General features: G+C 35.1%; 1 protein-coding gene across 4 annotated transcripts in view; it reads right to left on the reverse strand.

Annotated features, from left to right (window-relative positions):
- Positions 1–6,552: 6,552 nt before the first annotated feature.
- The window catches only part of LOC149541624 (uncharacterized), a 156,961-nt gene continuing 144,463 nt past the window's right edge, over positions 6,553–19,050 (reverse strand). For 3 of the 4 annotated variants that reach the window (XM_089796806.1, XM_089796805.1, XM_089796804.1), the window contains 2 exons: positions 7,378–7,518; positions 6,553–7,158 (listed from right to left, as the gene is read on the reverse strand). In XM_089796806.1, coding sequence (XP_089652932.1) covers positions 6,685–7,158; positions 7,378–7,518 — 615 coding nt within the window. In that variant the 3' untranslated portion in view covers positions 6,553–6,684. The remainder of the gene's footprint in view (positions 7,159–7,377; positions 7,519–19,050) is intronic. The other variant, XM_089796807.1, reaches the window with a different exon arrangement.

Below are 19,050 nucleotides of genomic sequence, written 5' to 3' on the forward strand. Positions count from 1 at the left end.
CCAAAGAGCAACCCTTCAGAGGATCTTTCACCCCCTCAGTTCTGCAATCACTTGGGAGGTATCGTTCCCAATGATTAAGTTGAATACTTGCAGACCTTCAAGCTCCACAAATGCTCAAGTAGACACAATAGAGAAAATAGACTTGGATGATCAGATGAAAGACCCATAGGGTCTATTTATTCACTTTTTTTAGAAACTTCCTCTAGAAGCCACTTAACTTTCTAGAGACATCCAAAATATTTTTATGAAGTCCATTTACACTTTTTAGAAAAAGGTAACTTTATAAAAGTAAAAGTGCAACTTAGTTGAAAAAATATAACATTTTGGCCCCGTATAAAAAGTAATGATAAAATATAATAAAAATAATATCTCCAAGAGTATAATAAGCCATCTAATCCCCAAATAAATGCCAAAATGACTCTCTCATCAAAACCATCTGCCTACGAGAGTTTGTAATAGGCAAATCCATGGAAAATATCATGTCGAACTAAAGAGGGGAGATGACATCAAAATCACCCTCTGTAGTGTCTGCCCCTAGTTTGCATTTTGTTGTTATTGACGAACTCTTTTATGCCAATTTTATGCTTGATGATTAGTAGCATTATCTTTCAAATTATCAGATATTGTTTCATATTCAGTTGATTTTATGATGAGACTACTTGTTACTATTTACTTCATGTATGCATGATGATGATTATTACAATGATTTTAGTTATTGATAATGATTAGTTAGATGGATTATCATATATGCTTTCTTATGGATACTTACCCCATACTACATGTGTGTGTGTGTGTGTGTGTGTGTGTGTGTGTGTGTGTGTGTGTGTGTGTGTGTGTGTGTGTGTGTGTGTGTGTGTGTTTGTATTTTCTTTATGTATGACATTTCTAATGTGGTTGAGGAAGGGAGTCGTGGTCACCTACTAGTCGGAATCCACACCATGCACTACTTCTGGCCATTGCATGTTTAGCTTAGTATATATGTATTTGTACATGTGTGAATTTTATGCAGATTGTAGGTACCGAGTATCGACTTTCCTAAATTGCCAGGATGAACGTACCCTATCGCATTATCTCAATGGTAAGAGAGGAGAGATAAATTCTTGAGTCCAAATCCTAACCTTTAAACCCATTTGTCCTAGAAAATTAGGACAAGTATCTGAGTTGTTTACCTTTCGAATGTGTGTATGACGTAAATTCGTGATTATAACCCTTTAGTTTGATCTTGTATGTGATTTTCTATGATGGGTTTCCATATTTCCTCCTATAGGTCTTTGGTGATTTTTCTATTAATTAAGTCTAATTATAAGATCAAATTAATGATTTAATTTAATGGAAAATTATTGTGATATTTTTAATATTTAATTATATTTAATTAATGGGAAAATGAATTAAATAAAAAGAATTAAATTTAAAGATAAAATTATAAGTTTACTTTTAAAGCATAATAATATTTATTTAATTTAGTAATAATATATTTAGGAGATCATTTTTAAATAAATGCTAAATATTATTATTACTTAAGTTAATAAATATTTTATCAATTAACACTTTGAAAATAAATTAAAGAATGGAAAAGATATTAATTTATTAAAGAGTTTTAAAATTGCATAAAATATGCATGATATTAAAATATAATAAATTAATTAAAAAGATAAAGCAAATAAATTCAATAAAGATATTTTTAATTGCATAAAGCGTGCATGAAAATATAAAAGAAAGATAATTACGAGTTATAAAGTTGGGAGCAAGGAGTTCTCTCGGGTGATTGCACAATTAGTGCCCCAAATTTAGGAGAGAATTCTTTATCAACAATTGAGGGTTCATTTTCAAAGAACTAAAGATTTGGAAAGGAATCAAGAATTTTCAGAGACAAGGTTTTGAGAGAAGAAATTTTTCTCACAAATCTTATGGGTGTTTGCGATTTTAGCATCAGAACCAAGTAGATTCTTGAATTTTGTTCACCCAGTTAAAATTATGTTATTTAGATAATCTTGTCTTCTTCGCGATTGCTGAAATCAATTTTCTAGATTTCGTTGTATGAATCTTTTAATCTCTCGTGTTGAATCTTATGATAGTTGTATTGAATCCCATCTGTATATTAGGATTGAAAAAAAAATCAATTAGAAACCCTCGTTCTGTGAATGAAAGAAATTTGTATTTAATAAGGGAGGGTTTAAAATAAATAGAATTTTTAGTTTGAAAATTCAAATGGTTTGCCATAATTTTCCTATCTGAGTATTGATAAGAAATTCTGTAAAAAAAAAAAAATATATATATATATATATATATATATATATATATATATATATATATATATATATATATATATATATATATATATATATATATATATATATATATAATGGAGGGGATTGGTTTTAAAGAATAAATTTTATTAAAAAAACTTTTTTAAAAAATTAAAAATTAAAAAGGGAGGGGGTTTCACCCCACCTCCCCACCTTACCCTACTACCGGCTTAACTACTACTAACGTAGGGTAGTGAGACAGCGGCAGTACTCAGTACTACCGCAGTTGTAGGCCCCTGCGATAGCCGCAAGGAAGCTGCATGGTTTCCAAAGGTCAACAGGCCTTCCAATAAACTCTTTATTGACTTTGCATTTTTTTATTTGTTTTATTATTATTATTTTTTTTAAAAACTTTGTTGTTAAATTTAGTTAATAATTATTAATAATTAATAAAACTCTGTTAATTTTACTAATAAGTTTTGTTTAATAAATTTTATTATTAATTAATTAATTGATGAATAAAAGTTTAATTATAAAGTGGTTTTAAATAATTATTAATTGAAATTAATTAATTTTGTTTATTTAAGTTTCTAATTAGTAATAAATATTATTTAATAACATTTAGTTAGTTATGAGAATTTATTATTTAATAATTTTAATTATCAATAAAATTGTAATGAATTTTGATAAATGGACAATTATTATTATTATTTATTGAAGATAATTATTTTAAGTCATCTTAAGATACTAACTTGTGAACTTGGGAATTTCTTAAGATAAGGGTAATTGGGTAATTTGTTCAAAAAATGAGAATTGGGTTATATAGTTAAGGGTAAAATGTAAAATTCATATGTTTGAAAACTTACATTGAATGAAAATTTTACCTTACTGTGAACTCAAAACTATGTGCTTTCAAAATCAATCCAAACTACGAATTACACTGTTATTTGTATGTTGTTTGTGCTTTGGGTTTTGGGTTGACTAGAGTGTTGACCAGTTTAAGACGTGTACCAGAGGCTTGGGAGTTTTATGTTTTGTAATGTTGTGATGAATTGATCTTGATCTTTTAAACTCAACCATGGTAATGTTTTTTGGTATGCTCTATGATAAGTTTGGTTATATTGTTTGTTATTGTTATCAGTGTTATTATAGTATAACGAGATGGATATTATGACATATTTGACTTAACCTTTTTGAGTCTTCGATCAATATTTTTGGAATGCTTTCCAATTGCTCGTAAAGAACTTATGTTTTATTGTGAATTATCTTTTGTTGCTTTCTAATCACTTGTATAAGGTTGAGGTGAAATTTGTGATTTTTTTATTTAAACTTTTATGAGCTTAAGGTAGGATATCCATATGTAATGTTGGAAAGTGGCTTGCAATAAAGGTCGGAGCCCAAAGTGGCTACTAGGGTAATCCATTGTAAGTTGTTAATAAGTGAAAACACTACACTAAATAGGAATAAAATGAACCTAATAAGAGTCCTTGTATGTTATTGCCCATGCCTCGAGTGCTAATACAGACTAGGATGGGAGTAGAGAGAACGCTTGGTTGCGACCATGCATCATTAGTATGCCTCGTCAGTATGAAAGGATACTAGTGCCACATAGAGTCACTAGGGGGTCGGGGTTAAGTTAGACTGTCAGGATAACTCTAGCATTGATTCGTGCAATGACACTTGCCCGCTTACATAGTAGATTGCCTATGTGTCTTTCTGTGCCTCTCGGTCTAGATGTCATTTTATCTTAGAACCTTTGAGTTAGATTACATTTAGGATTTCCTAGACATAGATATTACTTTTGATTTTTGGGATTGATATCATGTTTACGACTTGAGACTATCTCCTTAGTGCAATGGGAGTGGGCCTTTTTGGGTTACCACGTGGTTGGGTTGTAATGATTTTCTCTTACCATTGAGATCCATCCATTGTTGTTGTGGCTGGACTTTCTTGTCTACTTTTCCCTTCATTCTATCTTTGTGTATTATGATGAATGATTTCACTTACTATATTGTATTTGTTTCATGGATCCGAAAGGGATGATGTAACCTATTTTTTAAAGTGTATATTCTTTTAGCCTTTCATACCCTGTGACATGTACAGTAGACGATTGTGCATTCCGAATTTTATTGCCAAGTGGCATTCAGAACAAATGTATATTATTTAAATGGACTTGGACTATAATTATTCTTTCATTTGGATGTGGTATTTATTAGACTTAATTTTATTTAAATTTAAATGTGATTCAACATCTTCGAATCCTTAAGGAATGTAAGCTGTTATGTTTGCTTTTGTATGATTATATGTTATTGCTTCCGCTACTTTATGTTTAATGTGTATGTTATTCTTTCTTTTAAAAAAAATGTTTGGTAACCTTAGTAAAACTTTATGTTAATTCTCTTGAATTGCTTGACAAGGCTTTACACCCTCAAGGAGAAAAACAATTTTCTCAGGGACTAAGAGGAATTCTATGTGCACGAGGGCAAGCGAAGATTCATTCATCACAAGGACTTTCCTTCATGAATTGACCTTGTCCCCATGCGTGGAAGGGGGAAAATGACCATATAGAGACTAGTGGTCCCAACTTTTTTTACTTTATTGCTCTCTAGGAGCGGGAAAATGACTACTTCAGGTACTTTCATAAATTTTCAGTTACAAACTCATCTATGATAGGGATTTTAGTCATTTTTGGAGTGGAGTCCCACACTTCATAGGGACTTTAGGTATTTTCCACTGGAAATTATATTCCCATAAGGACAAAATGCAATTTCAAAGTGAAAATTTTATTTCCGTAGGAGCTTAATGCATTTTTTGAGTAAAAATTATATCTTCATATGGACAGTGCAATTTTATAAGGGAAAATTTGTTTTCATAATTTATTTTATATAATTTAAGTATGAAAAATTGACTTTTACAAGGATTTTAGAGCCTCTAGTTATAAATTGTCATTATAAAATAGTCCATTTTTTGGACTATTTGACAAGCTAAACTGTTCATGCCCTTTGAAATTTTATCTCAAACCACTACAACTTATCCCAATGAAGCCTTAACCTCGACACTCCTATCTGCACTTACAACCCAAACAATTTAACCACTTAACCACTCCTCAACCTCTAAGCTTTGAATTGTTAACTGCCAAAACCTTACAACCACAACTGAAAAGAGGAGGTCCCACTTGTAATGGAACAATGGTGTGAAAGGGTCAAAACAAATATGAGCTCCTATTTTGAAGGAGAAGATTCCAAAAAATCTCCTAACAAGATAAAATATTGTCTATAGGAGCTCAATTTCCTAGACTACCGCCCTTAGAGCCAATGTTTGCAAGCTCGTTAAGCCTTGCACGATCTTCATACAGAGTAGTTAGCAGAATGAACAAATCATTAGAAAGCTATAGTACTTTTGTGTAAAAGATTAGCAACAACAGCTGTAGAAAAGGCCAGATAATTAAAAGGTCTTCCAGCAGAACAAAAAGAACAATGTCTTGAATTCTTTTTTTTTCCCCTTATGAAAATGGAAGATATTAAAATTTAGTTACATTTGACGTCTCTTATAAGTTCATGCAAATGATTATACATGGTATCATGAATATGTATATTTGGAATCTACGTTGGTTTCATTGATTCTAAGTAATGGTGCAACGATAAAGCATAGAAGTTACTCTAAATTTCTACTTGATAGGAGGTGTTTAGGTCAGACAAGCGACAAGCTTGCAAAGGGAAAAACCTTTGCAGACAATCACTGGAAATTTAACAGGCTATAATTCATTGCATGGAATGCAAACCATCTGTTCAAACTTCTATTCACAACTTAACAAGAAAAAGTTCCATTATTCACAAACAAGATTCCACTATGTGACTGACATATGCCGATAGTCCAATAAGAGATATAAATTCTACCTCTTGATTATTATGTCCCTGGAGATAAGAACACTAATAGATTGAACACAGACATCAATAACAACCAACCTCATTCTTGCATTTAGCTAAGCAAATCATACAAAAAATTGAGCAATGCAGGTCTTTTATATTATGAAAGATTATCATCTTGAAGGATGCATGTTTTCATATCCTGCAATATGTAATAGAGGCATTCCAATAGTAATGATGCTGATAATCCATTCGTACCAAAAGATGTAAGGTTGGACCCTTAAAAACACAAGTTAGTTTCCCAAATCTCAAAAGAGAGTTTCTCTCATGCTTTCTAGTATCATCCTATGTTGTACACTTAATGAGTTGGCTGATCTGTAGAAATTTAGAAACGAACCACATAAAAACAAAATTGTGAACCATAATCTTAAAAAAATACATGATCACGACAAAACAATTTACAATATTTCAGGAAAAATATGTATACATGCTGGATCGTGTTTGAGAGTCAAAAGGGCATCAATTAATGCATGTTGTCCAGGAAAAGGTTATGTACATCTTATGCACGTGCATTATAAACCAACACATTTTACAAATTGTGATGTCTTGGTTCCAAGACCATAGAGTTCAACACAAGATGAGGAACACCAGGAAGCAAATGAACAATCATAAGATATGACTTTCATCAGTAGAGTGGCAATCATTACATATTTACCTAGTGACATGGCTAATCCAGTTAGCAAAGTAGCACAAATGTGCCTTACATAAATCTCTGCTAAATGCATTGCCATCGACAGCATTTGACTGTCAACAGATTCAATTGCACAGTATTCAAAATGTTCAACTACAGCATCAGCGGAACCTGCACCTTCACTTGGAAGTGAGCCATCTTCAACTTGCCTAACATCACTTTCACTGGTTTTAGGTGAATCACCAGTATCCTCAGACGGATCATTTTCTGTCACTGGGTTTCCAGTACTATCCCTCCGTGTTGGACCTTTCACTAAATCAGGTCGTCCTTCCACTCCTACCCGTCGCAAGTGTAGCTACACATCCAAAGCAAGTTTGAGATCAAACAATGAACAATTGACAATTTAAAATTTTCAATCAAGCATAACGCTTTCAAGGCATCAAAATCAGTTTTGTACTGGCCTCTTTTTTCAAAATATTCCACATTTCATTTCTCTTGAACCTTCTAGTTTCTCATACTTGTTTAGCACACTCAACATATATTTATAAATGCACTTACAACATGTCTTACACACCTGCAAGTGAAGGTTAACCTCATCGGGTCGTGATAGAAATGGAAAATAACCTCCTGTCTTAAGAAATGCCTCTTTAGCAGCAGGATATCTTTCCATTATTTGAGTTTTCAATTCACGAGGCACAGCATTATTATCACAAGTCTGGCAACAAAGTAAAAATCGATGATGGAAAAAATTAATCACAATAACATTTACCTTGTATTTATCAAAGCATCATTTGGTTCAGGCTAACAAAGCACTATACACCAGATTTCTTCTTGTAGTACTGTAAAGTGTAAAGATTACTTGATAGCATCAAATAGAACAAGAAAGAAACTAAAGGAGCTGAATAATATTTCTGACTTGGCAAAATACAATGAAAAGTTACATTGCACTTGCCTGTTTTGGTTTCCATGAGCTTTCCAGATCAAATAAAAAATTCTAAAAGTGAAAAGCATATAATTCCAGCAATTAAGTAGCTAAGCTCAAATTCACTACAACTTAGGCCAGTGTGCAGCAGAACATAAAAAACAACTCAGTATTGAGACTTGCAAACAGCATTTTGGTGTAAATTGGTACAGGTATGTAGTAACTTGCTTCTGAATAAGATTATGGAGGTTAACTGATATTTCAAGAGAAATCAAAGTGAGGTAGTTATGTTCCATCTGTCATGGCTTGAAGGTGTTCCTGTCTGTGATGTAGTTCATTTTTTTCTGAGAAGAGTGCCAATTTGATGATGTATGAAATTCCTTGGCTCTGATACTTGTTTCTATAACAGTCTCATTCCTTTATATTATTCGGGGAAGCCTGGAGTTGAGGAAACTCAAACTCTGTTTTTTATTTCTTCCATTTAGTTCAAATCCTGCATCTGTTAAACCAGAAGCATTAGGTCTCATATACCTTCCCCCACTCTCTCACCATGCTTTATTGTACAACAAAAATGATACTCATAAATCTCATCGTCTTTGAAAAGTTCAAGCAAAGCCTTGATATTCCCTATCTTAAGGAAGGTTAACCTCATTGGGTCATGATTGAAATGGAAAATAACCTCCTGTCTTAAGAAATGCCTCTTTAGCAGCAGGATATCTTTCCATTATTTGATATTTCAATTCACGAGGCACGGCATTATGATCACAAGTCTGGCAACAAAGTAAAAATCGACCATGGAAACAATTAATCACAATAACATTTACCTTGTAATTATCAAAGCATCATTTGGTTTGGGCTAATGAAGCACTATACACCAGATTCTTCTTGTAGTACTGTAAAGTGTAAAGATTACTTGATAGCATCAAATAGAACAAGAAAGAAACTAAAGGAGCTGAATAATATTTCTGACTTGGCAAAACACAATGAAAAGTTACATTGCACTCTGCTTGTTTTGGTTTCCACGAAGCTTTCCAGATCAAATAAAAATTTCCAAAAGTGAAAAGAATATAATTCCAGCAATTAAGTAGCTAAGTTCAACTTCACTACAACTTAGGCAAGTGTGCAGTAGAACATTAAAAACAACTCAGTATTGAGAGTTGCAAATAGCGGTTTGGTGTAAATTGGTACAGGTATGCAGCAACTTGCTTCTGAATAGGATTATGGAGGTTAACTGTTGTTTCAAGAGAAATCAAAGTGAGGTAGTTATTGTAAGAATTTGGTATAGCTCTGATACCATGTAAGAATTTGCCTTAGGGAAAAATTCACCCAAGACCAAAAAGCACAATAACTAGCACAAATAGACCAATAGAGTATGATCAGAATAACAATATGATATTCAATTGATTGTAATTGATTTATTAGTACACTAGAGGTTCCTGTATATAATGGCCTCTAAGATGCATCTAGAATGTCTGGGAGTTAGCAATATAATAAGCCTCACAACTAAGCACATGCCACCAAGAATGGGTTATCCTCCATTAAGCACAGGAGTTAGTGCGATGATGAGAGGATAAGCCTACAAAGGTGTGTCATGTAAATTTATGTTGTAGACACCATGTGCTAAATTGAGAGTGCGAACAACTGTGTTGTCTACATGACAACTCAGTTGTTTATGCAAACTCCAGTGGTGTAGACACCTTGTGCTAAATTGGAGTTGCTTACTCCTATGTTGTCAACAAGACAACTCATATGAGTACACAGACTCCTAGGTGTCTAACCTAAGAAATAATAAAATAATGCATTTATCCTAAGTAAACTTAAGTGTAAATAATAATTATTTACACTAACACCCCCCCTTAAGTGCAACTTAGGGGAATGCACTTAAGCTCACAAAAGCTATGATGAAATGCATAATGGGTCCCCACTACTAGGCCATGTTAGGTACCCAAGTACAAATGCAATGTTGAACACGCAATGTAATGCAATCTCTCTACAAATGGGAAAAGAAGAAAAACTTCATGGGAAAAACCCTCCCCCAAAAAGAGAGAAAAGTACAATAAAGAAAGATGCATGAATGGATGGAGTAATCAAGACCCCCCCATTATGACATACATCATGCATATACAATAAAGAATCCCTCCATGAAATCCCCCCCTGAGTGAAGGATTTGCCGATGATGAGTGCTTGAAGACAAAAGAAAATCCAATGCCAACAAACAACATTTCTCCCTTGGGGAAGAAGATACACCAGGTATAGATGCAAATATGCTTCCCACTGTGAATAGGAAGATGGAAGAGGAATCCAGATGTAGTATGCGGTGGATGCTGCCTCTGAAGTCTGCTCTGTAATGACCCTCTCTATAAAGGCCACAGAAACCCTCAAACTGAACTTAGGAATTTTGTCAAACACTTGGCGTGTAACAGTAACAATATTCAGAATATGGTAATTTCAGATTTGATACTTTCAGAATATAATCACAGAATTACAATATATATAAAGCCATTGAACTATATTTCAATTACAATGCAATAAATTCTGAAATTATTTTATTACCAATTCTGGACTGATTATTACAACGACTGTATGACAGCAAATTTACCCAAAAATTGACATATATTTCAGAATGCAAGAACCTGGTTTGAAGAACTATGGAAGAACACCACGTTTTGCTGCAGATCGTTGAAGAAGACCTCCAACCGCACCCCCAAACTATCCTTAATTTGCTGCTGCTGCCCAAACTAGCAGGGCCGTACCAGGCTGTACCTGTACGGCTGCTGAAATAAAATAATATTAGGGTTTTGGGACCCCCAAATGCAAGGAAAATGGGCGCCTAGGGTTAGGTAGTAACCCTGTAAAACCATAAAAAATAACTCCAAGGGGTTGAGGAGATATGAGCAATTATGTGGTTCCGAACCCTGCTTTGCCAATTCTGAAAATGCACTTATTCTGTCTTCAAACTCTTGTCAAATGCTTCTCCAATGATAGGGCAAATCTGAAATCCTTATTCCAACCAAAAACAAACCCTAACAACGAATTCTCAATAAGCTCCAATGAGATGGCTGAATACCAACTCCAATTATGCAACAATTCAGATGATATTTCACACCCTCAAAGTCGCCAATCCAAGGGAGTGATTCGTTCCCAAAGATCAAATAATTTGCAGATCCAAAGTCCACAAATGTCTTCACAATGAAGAAGTAGAAGAGTTCTCCAATCCAAGCATGTCCAAATGAGAGGCCCAGCCCTCTATTTATTCACTTTTCTAAGAAGTTGCTAGAACTTCTAGAAACATCCTTTATAATTTCTCATTATAATGCACTTTTTATAATAAAGTAATTTTATAAAATAAAAAGTGCAACTCAAATTAAAATTATAACATGTGGGCCCCAATATCACATAATGATAAAATATAACCTCTTAACACTTCTTCAAGAGCAAGATATGACTATCTGATCCGCAGAATTGACTCTCTTTCCACACCATTTGCCTACGAGAGTCTGGAATAGGCAAATCCATGATCAATGCCATGTCGAACTAAAGAGGGGACATTACATGCTCGTATGTCGACAAGTCCTTGATGAATGAAGATGCCACGAACCAATCTAGTGGATGCCCAAAAGAAGGTGGCAAACAAGGTAACATGTCCATGTATGAAGCTGAATCAATCTCTAAAGATGATGAAGCATCCAGATAGGAAGATGGAGGAAGAGAAGCAATGTCGCCCCCCTTCAATGATGTAGGCACACCCATGATAGAATCTCCTTGATGACTGAAGAAGCTGCACCATGAAAACTAAATGATGGTCCTCCCTATAGGAAGAAATGGTGCCATAGGTGTGATAGAGAACGCTCCCCAACTAGTAGGAAGAATCCTCAGAAAATAGAATGTTTGAGGAAACTGGAGTACAATCTCCACCAACTGATATGACTCCTCATAAGTGAAAGAGTCCTCCAATTGCTGTAAAGAAGCCACAATCATGTCAGAACGATCCAGTGGTTGAGGGTCAGAGTATGCCCTCGCAACAAGTGAAAAAATCTCCTCAACAAAGAGAAGGTTGATGTCGTCGATGTCTCCCACATCTTCAATGTGAGACTCCACAAAGATCCCTCCAATGTCTGGAAGGAAGTCATCCCATGAAGCTAAAGTAGGAAGACATGGTATTTCCTACTGCATTGAATCAGAAACATCTGAGGTTGGAACTGGATTAGTAGAATCAACGCGAGTATTAGGATGTGAGATCTCATCTGGAGTTGGAGGAACTATTATTGAAGCAACGAAAGATAGAATGTCCTTTGGAAATGGAGGGGCTCGTGGATCTCCATATGCTTCCCAAAGACACATCCATATGTCACAAGGATTCCAAAACTTGTCAATGACTTTATAGAAATCAGAATTGATACTAAAATAAATGATATCCAAAAATCTTTTAACAGGTGGTTGTTCTTTAGTGGAAGAGACCAGTTCGTTGGAACATAAATAATGAACTACTTCCTTATGCTCTCTTCTTAGATGATCAATGAGTGTAGCACTCCATTTCTAATAGTTCCTCTTTGTCAACCTTGGTCTAAGACCACCCCAACATGGGGAACAAAACTCCTCTATGAGATCAATGAATGTATACACCCCCCAAAATGCAGAAATAATTAATCAACCCCCCCCCCCCCCCAATGCATATGATTTGGCACTTTATAGGCAGTGCAATTACAATGGACCACTTTGTCAATTTTGACCTTAGTGGACTTCTGATTTTTCTGTTTACAACCTCCTTGGATAGTTCAAATCTGGTACTTTACAATGTAGCTCATAAATACAACAAATTTGAAGCAATACAAAGCAAAGAAAAGGACCTAATTCTAAAAGTGATATTTTTGTCCACACAAGCCTATAATTTTATTGCAGATCTGGAAAGTAGACGAAAAATTAAGCACTTTCAAAAAAAACGGAACTTGATTATGTGTCCAAATGAGCCTGTACTAAGCCTTTAAGGTTGCAAAAATCAGAATTTGCGACTTGTAGAAAAATTCAGGAACAGAGAACTCAAACATCCTGCACCAATGTGTAGATCACGAAATTCTACCCCAAAACCAAAAAAATTGCTCGAAAAAAGGAGTCCAGATGAGGGAGATATTGCTGTTTGAAAATCACCTCTATAATTATTTTTCCTATATTGTTGTCGTCGCACCTCCAAAAATCAAATGACTCTAATTTTCACCTCAGATGTTCGATTTTGGTGAAACAAAAGTCAATTTGGGGGTTTTTTGACCTTTTGAATATGATGCCAATATCTGATTTGCACTAGCAAGCACCAATCTTGTCCTGCAAAAAATCTCTCCTATTGGCCTGATGGCCAAAAACTTTCCTAACAAAATACATAGATCCGAAAAATTATTGCAGAGAAATTACAGAGATTGAAATAATTAAATATGCAGATCTGAAAATTAAATTTAGAGATCTGAGATGATCATACCAAATTTGCAAATTGGGCCTTCGGTTGCCGGTTTGCAAAAATTTTGCCTTAATTTTGACTATGGCCCAATATAGACAAATTTATAGTCAAATTTCACCGAATCAATCCTCCGGATACAATGGTGAGGTCCACTTTGGCTCTAGACGCTCCCAATAGCTGTGGATACTTCGGACCTGAATCAAGGTGTCCTCAGAGAGGTGAAGCAAGAATGGTCTCCAATGGCTATGAAATGATGCCTCTATGGCTCTAATACCATGTAAGAATTTGGTATAACTTTGATACCATGTAAGAATTTACCTTAGGGTAAAATTCATCCAAGACCAAGAAGCACAATAACTAGCACAAATAGACCAATAAAATATGATCAGAATAACAATATGATATTCAATTCATTGTAATTGATTTATTAGTACACTAGGGGTTCTTGTATATAAAGGCCTCTAAGATGTATCTAGAATGTCTGGGAGTTAGCAATATGATAAGCCTCGCAACTAAGCACATGCCACCAAGAATGGATTATCCTCCATTAAGCACAAGAGTTAGTGCGATGATGAGAAGATAAGCCTACAAAGGTGTGTCACGTAAATTTATGTTTTAGACACCATGTGCTAAATTGAGAGTGCGAACAACTGTGTTGTCTACATGACAACTCAGTTGTTTATGCAAACTCCAGTGTCGTAGACACCGTGTGCTAAATTGGAGTTGCTTACTCCTATGTTGTCAGTAAGACAACTCATATGAGTACACAAACTCTTAGGTGTCTAACCTAAGAAATAATAAAATAATGCATTTATCCTAAGTAAACTGAAGTAAAATGCAAATAATTATTATTTACACTAACAGTTATGTTCAGTCTGTCATGCCTTGAGGGTGTCACTGTATGTGATGTAGTTCTTTTTTTCTGAGAAGAGTGCCAATTTGATGATGTATGAAATTCCTTGGCTCTGATACTTGTTGCTATATCAGTCTCATTCCTTTATATTATTCGAGGAAGCCTGGAGTTGAAGAAACTCAAACTCTGTTTTTTATTTCTTACATTTAGTTCAAATCCTGCATTTGTTAAACCAGAAGTATTAGGTCTCATATACCTTCCCCCACTCTCTCACCATGCTCTATTGTACAACAAAATTGATACTCATAAATCTCATCTTCAAGAGGATGTGGGAATTTTTTAAATGAGAGCCGATGACAATTGGCAGTCTAACATTCAGAAGTCAAAAATGGAGAAATTCTAATATTACTTAAACTGTATAAAATTTGCTGCTTACCTTTGATCTAAAATAAGTCATGGTTTCTTCTATGAAGCTGTGGGATTTTAAGAGTGATGTAAAGATTTAATGTGGGGTCACAAGTTTGAGGAAATTTTGAGAATATAAAACTTCATATTTTAAGTTCCTAATCCCAAATTTGCTAGGTATAAGATAACACATCTTAGCTGACCAAATAAAGACATTGAGGGATGTGAAGCTTCTAAGTATTGACATGAGGGTAAAATTGAGTGCAATTATTATTCTATGCGACAACTCTACACAATGGTGGTGCTGGGAGGGTTGTGGGAACATTAAACAAACCATTCACACCACCAAGTCTTGATTTTCTGCAATTTGGAAAAGGGTGTGTTGATGTGAGATTTATGCCAGCACAACATGCAGAATGAATTGACTTAATATTCCAAGATATAATACCAAATTCCTAACGTTTTCTTTAACAAAGACACCATGTATGCTAAAGATCGCAAACTAAGATCATCGAGGTGAATCCAAGGTTCCTTTTAAGATGGACTTCACTCAATTGTAATGATATGATATGCTGGCATCACAAAGGGATTTACACTACTTCACTAAGGCTTTGTCATCTTGAATTTATGAGTGCAATGAAATATTCTAACTTCTTGTAGAGTCAAAATTAGTACACCCTCACTTGCAATTTAGGCCACACTTTTGTCACCAATTTAGTGTCCATTTCCCTAGCATTTGTGTAGGTCCAGTTTGACCCTTGCATTTGCGTTTTCCCTCTCAAGATGCTCAAAGTCCTTGTTGGTAGCTATCTTTTGGCACTGTTATGCATTAACCGTGCATTGCCCTTGTCGCCTATGATTTTTCAGCATGATTCGTGTGGACACTAGTGTGTTATGTGAGCATCTAGACACCGTGCCTTTGTCCACCAACAACTTAACGTTCAAATGTTCATCCTCCATTTGCTTTCAACTTGTCACTCAATTTTTTCAGTGGAACAACTTGGAATCTTCTAGAACAGCCTGGAAGCCTCTTTTGCCTTCGTATTCTCTCTTTGAAGCTAAGGTCTTTGCTTTATTCAAGCTCTCTAAAGTTTGTCTCTCTCTTGTGCTCTTGCATTGTCTTGGCTTTCACAGCTCTCTTGTGTTAACTTTAAAATCAGAATAGCAAAAAATGAACAACAAATATCTAAAAACAAAAGAACACAGATACCTTGGGAATGCTGGGTGGATATTTTGCAACCGGCAGTTTGTTCAAATCTAGTTGCAAAATAGGATAACCAGCCACAGCGTATGAGCCAATGTCTCTTCTACGTTAAATGGAAGGCTCACTGTTCCTTGGATCAACTCAAAGTTAGCAAGAAGTTGAGAGATATTGTAAGGGGTGTTACCAATATTCTTTCCTCTTATCTTTCAAGATAGAATCCACTTACTCGCGGAACGAGTAATAGGCAAGATCTAATCACTAAACTACATTTCTATCTAATAGCTGGAAACAGTGATACCGATAAACCAACACCAACTCAAAGGCTGATTTAAAGTGCACCAATTTGTCTCTATGTCTTGTTTTGGTCTATTCTATAAGAAAACCTCTAGCATTGGGGCTCAAAGACTTCCAAAAGTAGGGAAATTCTAACTATTTTCATGAATTTGAGACGGTAACACAAGCTACAATCGATGCTTCGAGTATATGTATTACCACAATTGCTCCAAGTCAAAGCTTCCGCTCTGATTGCTTCTTAACTCACTATGCTCTATTATTAAACACACAATAATAACATGAATCAAAGACAATAGACACAAATTACAATCAAAGACTCTAATTTGCTCTATCACAATTGCTCCTAATCAAAGTTTTGGCTCCAATTGTTTCTTTGTATTCACTTTTTTTCCAAATTGGTACTACACAATTAAAGTTATGCTTGCACAAGTTCAAAAGAACTCTCTTGCATGAAATAAAAGATGATATTTACAACGAGGGGGGCACACCTTATATAGGAAAAGAAGTGAGAGAAAGGAGGAAAATGTGGTAGCAACTAAACCGCTTTGACCTAGCAAAACTAGGAAAGAAAATTTATTGGATTACATGTACTAAAGGTCTATGTAATCGAATTACATGCAATTGCAATTACATGTAATCTATCTTCTACATCTACAAAGCTAAAATGCTAAAAACTAAAAAGAAAAAGGCAAAAAAAGTTGAATCAATCCTAAAGATTGTTAAGAAAAGCTTTATGCTTGGCAATACAATCATGAAGCATGGGAAGATCTAGAATCTTCATGTCGTTGAAATGGCTTCAACCCTGACTGCATTGGCATGTCCCGTGTTTACAACCTGGTAGTTTTCCGCAAGGGAATCCCAAGAGTGCTTTGTCGCAAACTTATGCGACAAACCTATTCATCATATGCGATCCAAAATCCTCTAAATCAAATTCAGCATTCCCTCTGTCAGTGTACTTTGAAGTCATTTCCTCTTCAGTGTACAAATTGCCATCCTCTATTAGGACCTTGCATCCCATCTATGTATCTTAAATCACTAGTGATCTCCATTTCTACCACCTAGCAGCTTTCCAAGGTTCCCTATATCTTTGTCAAAAGCTTTTCCACCACCTATGCCTTATGACTCATGAGTCCTTAATTACCATAGAACATATCCAAGGATGGAATGATGTCGTATGTGATCAAGACATCCAAATCACCCTTTTTCATTTGATCCTAGGTATCCAGATCTTCTTTCAGGGTATTGGTCTATTGATTGAAAGGAGATCTCATGTAATGGAGCCTTACTTCAACATGTCTAATACGCTCATGAACTATGAGCGCATCTTTAATCAATTGAACCAAGCCTTTTTTGCCTCGGCTCTCCAATTCACCCTTCTGTTTGTAACGTAATTAGCATGGGTTGCAAAGATTGTTGGTGAATGACCCCGTGAAGATGAGCATTCTCCTGCTTCAACTGATTTTTCTTCTCCCAGAGCTTGTTATTGCTGTTTGACAAATTTGAGAGCACATGTTGGGCATCCTGTAAACACCCTACCCATGATTGTTTACAAAGTTCAATTTTGGTGAACCTGTAATCCGAGCGATTAAGCTCTTTAGCTGGTTTATCCGCCAAAGGCTTTGCAATCTCAACATATTTGGTCTTCTCAGAATCAACAAGGATTCTTGAGACAACCTACGCCTTTGGGAGCTTAGATTTGTTTTTCTAAGCAAAGAGATCATCAGAGGGTAGTATGATCTTTCTTCTTTTCATGGTAATAATTCCCAACCATCCAGGCAGACTAAAACCTTCATCTGTTGAAATTGGAATAGTGGCTACAACAGACATTGATCCTGATTGTATTTTTGTTGTCAAAGTGCACACTTCAGTTTGCATAGCTGGAACTATGGGTTCTTTGCAATGACTCTATCATGAACATCTCAATCCCTACACCTGAGGTATCAAGTTGGGAAACTTGTCCTCTGTGAGTTGGAAAATCATCAAATACATTTCCCAAGTTCTCACATTGTTCTATTGTGAGGATAGGAAGAGCTACAGAAGAGATAGGGAATGCCGACATATTCACCCTTGGAATGGGAATTATAGGCGTGAATACAACAGATAATGAATTTGCATCATGGTCTATGGCATCCAAAAATGGATCCTCTTGAGCAGACGGTTCCTAGTTGTTTGGCAGCTGTAGGGGATATATGATCATTATCTCTCCCTCTTCCTCTTCTTCATCTGATTCTTGTGCTTGTAGGGGTGCTTGAGAAGAATTTGAAGGTGGAATTACAGCCTTTCCACCTTTGAGCTTGAGAATTTAAGCCAGCATTGAAAAAGATGAACCATCTTTCTTCTTGACCTCTACTTGAAACTTCCTTCCAACGGGCCTAAAAAAATTGCAAAACACCCCAACCTTTGGATGTACTCTTTTAAGACCTTTCCTTTTTAGCCACTTGTTGGTATCTAGTAAAATAGATTGGAACCTATCAAAGATAGAAATTCCTTTTGTTGCCACTAAAGAGGAAAGGGAGAAAGCTTTTCAAGTTGAGTCTTGTGATATTCTCAATCCAAGAGCACACCATCATCTTCAATCTCAAACCCTTCTGGAATCTAAAACTTGTTAAGGTCGATGAATTTCTACAAAGTAAGCCTGCAGTAGTCTGTCTTGATGATATCTACCTTAACGCAAGCCAATCCACACATCCTCCATGCGATGAACATGGGTGAATGCAACGATGCTCTTGATTCTATTAAATCTTTAACATAGAGTCCTTTCATATTTCTTATTTCTTTCCATATTTGATGAAAAACATACGCTTGGGAAATTTTATTAAATCTTTAACATAGAGTCCTTTCATATTTCTTATTTCTTTCCATATTTGATGAAAAATGTACGCTTGGGAAATTTTGTATCCTTGGCATTTGGATTCGACATTTTTGCTAATTAGATGATTGCCTTTTTATCTTTGAATGTGTTCCTCTGTAGTCAAAGTCAGATATAGACTTGAACTTCTTTAGGGTAATGAGTTGAAGTTTTATACAAGTGTATATCAACCAATCCAGATGGGTTTGGCGTTGGTAATACCAAATCTCAACCTTGTGTTGGCTGGTTTGGTATGTTTGCACTTCCATGAGTTG

This window comes from Cupressus sempervirens, chromosome 8, assembly GCF_028749045.1.
Source record: "Cupressus sempervirens isolate cs-2001-9-10 chromosome 8, ASM2874904v1, whole genome shotgun sequence".
In the NCBI taxonomy this organism is placed as follows: domain Eukaryota; kingdom Viridiplantae; phylum Streptophyta; class Pinopsida; order Cupressales; family Cupressaceae; genus Cupressus; species Cupressus sempervirens.